Here is a 7,500-nt window from a genome sequence, read left to right as displayed (position 1 = left end):
GAAGAACTTGCTTTACTGACTTGTTGTCTGTAATAAACAGGGATTTCTATCTCAAAATCTCTATCAACCATTTTGTCATTATCAACAGCATCGTTATCGTTTTCATCACTATAACTTTCGTCATGTAAAGGTTCAATAACAGGAACTATTGCACTCGCACCAGATTGTCTTTGCTCTTCTTTTAGCTTTCGTTCTCTCTTTGCTTGTTTCCTTGCTTCATTTCTTTCTTCTAATTTTGAAAGTTCTTTGTCCTCCCCAAACATCACCATTTTTCTCTGACATCTCTGATCCAATAAAAATTCTTTATCTTCTTCAATTCTGATCATGGTTTCAGCATCCTTGTGGGCAATGTCAAAAAGTAGGCCAATGGTGTCTGTAAATGATTTCTCTCTCGATTTCTGAGAATCTGACAATCTGGATTTTTTTTTTTTTATTAATTTAAATTCCTGGACTAAAGTTTTCAACTTTAAGACTACATTCAGATGAAATGCTGTCGGAATACGGGCTTTATTCCAAATAATAATCAGTTCATCAACAGTTGTTTTAAGACTTTCAGGCACTGACTTTTTGGTTGTATCAAGATGATAAAAAAATGTTTTTAAAACATCAGATGTTAAGGGAAGAACTTTATCTGGAAGATTTGGCTCTGGTTGTCCAATTAAAAAGATTTTGGTTTGAAGTCGTGTAGAGATAGCAACACGAGATGATGCTGCCATTTCAATGATAACTGAAATATTATGAGATAATCAAAACTCAATACCATATTATACAAACTTATCATTCAGTTGTTGGTTTATGCAGCTGCAGCAATATATTATAATAATTATTACTAAAGAAATTAAATAAATATTTTCAAATTAGAAATTATTATTATCTGCACTTAATAACAAACAATACACTACCAGACTACCATGCTAGTTTTCTGTAATAGGTTACTAAGGTTAGGTACTATCAAAATATTAATACATTTGTTGTCAAAATGAAATTCCAAATAAAAATAATATTTATACTTGTAAACCTTTTTATTCTGTTTGAACAAATTCTAAATTGAGTTAAATAATAGTATTAAAATTATGAATACAAATTTTAACAAAATGATATAAACACAGTTGTTTTAAACACTAGCAGACATTTTTTAGTCTGGTGCCCTGATGACAGTTAATCTGCTGCACTTTAATTAATCTATATAGCATGCAATCAGACAATATTTCAGTGGAAAAAATCTAACTAACCAGGTTCTAGAAATTTTTGGAACTTTGGAACTTTTTACACGTTTTTGATGTTTTTCGTAAAACTTTATGGTCATTGAGCACCCCCTAAACATTATCTGATTGAAAAGATTTTTTCCACAGTCAATTACTATGTCAAATGGCACAAAATAAACAACTATGCATTCAAATCCGAGAAAAAATTTTTTTCCTGTGTTCACATGAACAGCCCTAATATACATACATATATATATACATATATATATATATATATATATATATATATATATATATATATATATATATATATATATATATATATATATATATATATATATATATTTATTTATTTATATATGCATTTCTCTAAATATCAATAAAACTGAATTTATTATTTTTCACCCTCCAAAAAAAAACCTTGATAACGATAATGTGAAAATTAGAATTAACGGTAAAAGATTTTTCCCATCTAAATAAGTAAAATACTTTGGGGTACTTCTTGACAAAACCTATCATGTAACTATCAACTAATTCAATTAAATAAAAAACTCCTACGCGCTAATAGTATGATGTCATTAATACAACACTATGTTCCCTAACATATTCTAATATCAATTTACTATTCCTTGTTCTCCTCACATCTAAGTTATTGTTGCACTGTTTGGGGTCAAAAAGGTAGTTTTCTTTTTCAAACATAACAGTTTGCAACACACTTCAATAAGAATTATGAAATTTTCTCCTTTAAGATCTAATATCAAAAATAGGTTTTCTAAATTAAAAATCCTAAAATTTCAAGATCTTGTAAAGCTTTATAATTATCTCTTTTTTTCTTCTTTTCTTTTGATTTTCTTCAAAATAAACTAATAAATTCGTTTAACAATTTTTTTATTAAAGCAAGTGGCACACAAATATTACGCTAGGAATAGTGAGAATTTTAACTTGCACACTTCCTTTTTCAACATTATCAAATATGGCAAGCTCTCTATAAAACATCAATGTATTTCTCACTGGAACTTTTTTTTTTCCTATTTATTTTATTTTAAATTCATCCTGTTTTATTTATAACTTTTTTTTTTTTTTAAGTGTCACTCCATTGACTAATATTTAACTATATAAATTACACATAACTTTATTTTTGTGAGTTTATAATATATTATCGTATATTTTTCATATTTTATAATTAAATAAACGAATTAATATATATATATATATTTTTTTTTTATGAGTGTGTATATATATTTTATTAGTTTGTTAACAATTATAGTTGTGAAGTATGCAAAATATTTTCAAAATCAACATACCTAACTTCTTTTCTATTCTTATGTTAAAGTACAACTTAAAAACAAATCTGAAATAGAATAGTTATTCTATTTCATAGTTACTACCAAAATTACACCACTGCAAAATTACTACCAAAATAGAATAGTTATTCTATTTTGGTAGTAATTTTGCAATGGTGATTGTTTATTATAGCAACTTCATGGTCTATTACTTTGTAGTCCATCAAGTTGAGTCTTGTCATGATGTTCATGACAAGACTCAACATGTTAGACAATGTCAGACGTCTTCATTTAAAGTCATAACTGTCAACAGTTTATCCAAGGCTGGCCAGGCAGTTTTGAAAATTGTAAAGAACTTATTTTCTGAATCAAAGATGTTATTAAACAACTTCTTCCAAACATCTCTAACAAAAATTTATAAAATGTGGTTTCAACAGGCAAGGTAAAGAAGTTTTTTGCCAAAGTTTTTCAAAAACTTTAGCCGCACAATTGTAAATGCCACTATTACTATGACATCAAATGTTATTGCAACCCAATTTCTTTTAAAAGTTTTCTGCGCTAGTGAAGGACACCAAATTAAGAAGGATTAAGCCTCATATTATCTATGACATTTTTAGTAATATAATATAATAGTATTACTTATCTGATAACAATATGACATAACAATTATTATTTGATATATATATATATATCATTGGTGAACACTTGGATTTTCATCGGCCGCCTGGCGGACGACTGAGAGTAATAATTTAGCTAATCTTGGTCGCCCGCCAATGTTTTCAGTCATCCATTACCATTTTTTAACAATATTCGCATTTTGCATAATTCTCATACAGTAAAGTCTTGACTATCTCTTGACTAAACTCAATTTTTTTTAAAACATTAAATATTTTTTTTCTGACTGTCACAACTGTTTTTTATATTTAATGAGGATTACATTATGAATAATGAGAACAGAAAAAAGAAATCGAGCGATAATTGTTCAAATTAATGTTTTCTATTTTATACAACGTAATTTGATTGGTAGCAAAAAGACATTAAATAAAAGCGAACTTTTTATATAACTTTTTTTTAATTACGCAATAAGGTTTTTATTATTTCTCTTAGAATGTTACAACAAGATAATATTTAAATAATAAGCAATGCATACGTACGCAGAAGGGGGTGGTCTTTAATTTTGGACACATAAATTCTGCTAATAGAATTATTGAAATAATAATAATAATGAAAAAAAAATCGAGTCACCCGGTCAGGCCACTAAACTGCATCAAAATATTATTTCCAGTAGCCTTCATAAGATTCAGGTGGCATTTGCCATCGGGCGACCGCTAGTGTACACCACTGTGTATATATATATATATATATATATATATATATATATATATATATATATATATATATATATATATATATATATATGACATGATAATATTTATCTGATAATTATATGGAATTTTAATACTTATTTGATAACTATATGACATTTTGATATTTATCTGATAATTATATGGCATAATAATAATTATTTGATAATTATATGAAATGATAATATTTATTTGATTTTTATATGACATAATAATATTTATCTGATAATTATATAACATGATAATTTTTATCTGATAATTGTATGATATTATACAATATTGATAAAAACTTGAGAAAGCAAAAATGATTGTAATGTGACATAATAACAACCTGATAAAAAAATGTATGTTTTTGATATTTCTGTCTAGCAATTTGATATTTCTGTCTAGTGACAGAAAAATCAAATTGCAATTTCTGACAAAATCTGAGAAAGCTGTAAAAAAGAAAAAACAATTTCATATAAAAAATATTCACCTTCCATATCTCACTCCAGCCTTTTAAATGTTGCTCAAATAATGTTTCTACTTTGATGTTAAGAACTGAAGTCAAGAGATCTAAAGACTCCTTCTGAAAGAGGTTTGTGACAGCAGAGGAAATAGACTTTCGATTTCTGTTACTTGTTATTATTGGGATAATAGAAAAATTTGTGATAGACAAAACATCTACTTTATTTTTACTCTGTTGTGGAATTTGTAGAAGTGCTTGAAAATTAGAAATAACACTTGTAAAGTTCACTATTTTAGTTTCATGCTCTTCAACTCCGTGAACTGATAACACTTTTATACCATCAAATATAGTGTCAACTTTTTTTGTTAGTTGCTTTGTACTATCAGATTTGGTTACAAGAGAAAGCTCTGCATGAATAGGCATTTTGGCATTATTGATAACTTCAATACTTTGAATGAATAAACTTTTATGGAAGCGATGGGCATAAAATGTTTCTTCTACCACTACACAACTTCGATTCTGATAAAAAAATTTTTTTTTAAGTTTGTGCTTAATCAACGTGATAAAAAATAATGCTATAAATAAATTCAATTAAAAGAAATAATAACTTACCACTTTGTAACCTGTGAGACGATGAACAGTACCCTCAACAATATTTAAAACCAAAATTTGTTCATTTTGTGAAGTGGGTTCACTTATCTTGACATCAACAATAGGGGCAAAAGATATTTCTGTAAAGTCTTTTTGATCAAGTAAAAAAAATTTTGAAAAACTACCTTCTGATGAAAAACCAATAAAACCATTGCCTTGAATATCAGAAAAAATATATTAGAAAGTAAATGCATCAAGAATTAAAATTACATTTTTAATTTTATAAAACTTTGCTACAAAAAATTATTAAAGCAAGCATATAAAAATTTAAAAAAATAATATTAAACTTAAAGAGATTAGCAAAACCTGTAAATGGAAAAAAAACATTCTCTGTGGGAGCACCAGGATACTCCTTCATAATAGCATCACTTTGTTGCATCAAAACTCTCCATTTTTCTATAGAATTTTCTAAGCATGTTTTCGGATTTAGAGCACGATCCTGCACTTGTGATGTGTGGAAATGTCTATGGGCAGGAAGTAGATAAGATGTTGACAAGTATAGTAAAAAAATCAAACTAATCAATGTTATTGTTATTGTTTTGCGACTTCGTAGATTCTTTATAAAACCAAATACTGAATTTGTCATACATGTATAAGACTGAACAAGAAATATCACAAAATTCATGATTAAATCATGTTTATCTTGTTTATCTTAACGCTCCATATAATTTCATTATGTACATCAGTTTCTAACAACAACAAAAAACTTATAAAACAAAAACTAGAAATGACATATATATATATATATAAATATATATATATATATATATATATATATATATATATATATATATATATATATAATTTATACACAATTTCATTATGTACATCAGTTTCTAACAACAACAAAAAACTTATAAAACAAAAACTAGAAATGACATATATATATATAAATATATATATATATATATATATATATATATATATATATATATATATATATATATATATATATATATATATATATATAATTTATACACAATTTCATTATGTACATCAGTTTCTAACAACAACAAAAAACTTATAAAACAAAAACTAGAAATGAAATATGTATATATATATATATATATATATATATATATATATATATATATATATATATATATATATATATATGTCTTCTCTGTTTAGCCAGCGCATTCACGCTCAAGTCTTTTCGCGCTCGCCCACACGCCCACAAAAACGTTGGCGAGCGCATAAAAAGCACTTGCCAAAAAAATAAAAAGTGTTTTGTTTTAAACTGCAACAAAACTTTTTTGTACATAATTTTCAATTATTTTATCTAGTATTCATTCAAAGCATTCTTTTCTCTATTTTAATCTTAATTTAAATAGCAGAAAAAAATGAATTTTTTAAATCATGCAGGCTAACTTAAAAATGAACCAAGTCAGCACTTTCATGTGTGCTGGCATTACATTTCAAATTTAGAAGACTGATATATATATTAGGGGCAATTCTCGACAGTTTCTGACAGCATTGACCGATATTTGGGCGCCACCCAAATTAAAAATTAAGGACTTTTTTAAATTTTTTACAACAAATATTGTTTTTTCGCGAAAAAGCGCCTATATTCTGCAATATTTCCACTAAACTTCGCTGGGACAGAGGGTACTGCTGCCCAAATTTTTTTCCTAGAATAGTCTCTGTTAAATATATATATATATATATATATATATATATATATATATATATATATATATATATATATATATATATATATATATATATATATATATATATATATATATATATATATATACATATATATATTTGTGTGCAAAAAAGGTTGAGATTGAAAAAAAAATAGGTGACAGCTTTATTTAATTAAATTGAGTTGACATATGACGTTGTTGTTGTATGCATGTATGTATGTATGTATGTATGTATGTATGTATGTATGCATGCATGTATGTATGTATGTATGTATGTATGTATGTATGTATGTATGTATGTATGTATGTATGTATGTATGTATGTATGTATGTATGTATGTATGTATGTATGTATGAATGTATGTATACATGCAACATGTAAACAATACTTAGGTTGATTAATAAAAGAGAAATTAACAAAAATAGATGATATTTAGAGAAAAAATAATGCTATATAAAAGAAGTTTTCTTATAATATCATCATGTATACTTTCATATTTAACAAAAATTAATAGAATGTTTATTATTATTTTTTAATAAATAAAGTTGATTGAACAAAATATCATTCAAACATTTATATATAAATTCATATATACATCAAAACATCATAAATGGTATGGGTTGTAAGTAACCCAATTAGATATTTTGTTCCTATCTCTATTTTTACTTTCTTCACTTGAAGAAAACAAACTTTTATAGACTTTGCTCTTCTTTGCATCAGGAATTTCCTCAGAACTTGTTGTTATCTTTTCTTTATTTTGTTGGACTTTACAAACAGTGTTCAAAGTTTTATTTTCAACTTTTGTTCTTTTAACAGATTGATTACTATCAATAGAAGATGTAGAGCTTTCTTTTGATAAAGGTGCGGCTGGAATTTTAAATGAAGCTTGATCTAAT

The 7,500-nt window shown here is 25.9% G+C and overlaps 2 protein-coding genes across 2 annotated transcripts in view; both read right to left on the bottom strand.

Moving 5' to 3' along the window:
• LOC100210893 (uncharacterized protein KIAA2013 homolog) overlaps positions 1-5,659 on the bottom strand; it is a 27,415-nt gene extending 21,756 nt beyond the window's left edge. The window contains exons 1-3 of the mRNA XM_065792263.1: positions 5,258-5,659; positions 4,913-5,106; positions 4,328-4,819 (exon numbers count right to left, since the gene is read on the bottom strand). Coding sequence (XP_065648335.1) covers positions 4,328-4,819; positions 4,913-5,106; positions 5,258-5,576 — 1,005 coding nt within the window. The 5' untranslated portion in view covers positions 5,577-5,659. The remainder of the gene's footprint in view (positions 1-4,327; positions 4,820-4,912; positions 5,107-5,257) is intronic.
• A 1,452-nt stretch (positions 5,660-7,111) lies between these two features.
• The window catches only part of LOC100199671 (replication termination factor 2), a 28,210-nt gene continuing 27,821 nt past the window's right edge, over positions 7,112-7,500 (bottom strand). Inside the window, exon 3 of the mRNA XM_065792261.1 lies at positions 7,112-7,500. This exon is cut by the window's right edge and continues 253 nt beyond it. Coding sequence (XP_065648333.1) covers positions 7,209-7,500 — 292 coding nt within the window. The 3' untranslated portion in view covers positions 7,112-7,208.

The sequence above is a fragment of the Hydra vulgaris genome, chromosome 03, assembly GCF_038396675.1.
Source record: "Hydra vulgaris chromosome 03, alternate assembly HydraT2T_AEP".
Lineage (NCBI taxonomy): Eukaryota > Metazoa > Cnidaria > Hydrozoa > Anthoathecata > Hydridae > Hydra > Hydra vulgaris.
Note: the sequence above shows the minus strand (reverse complement) of the source record. Positions and strands in the feature narration are given on the sequence as shown.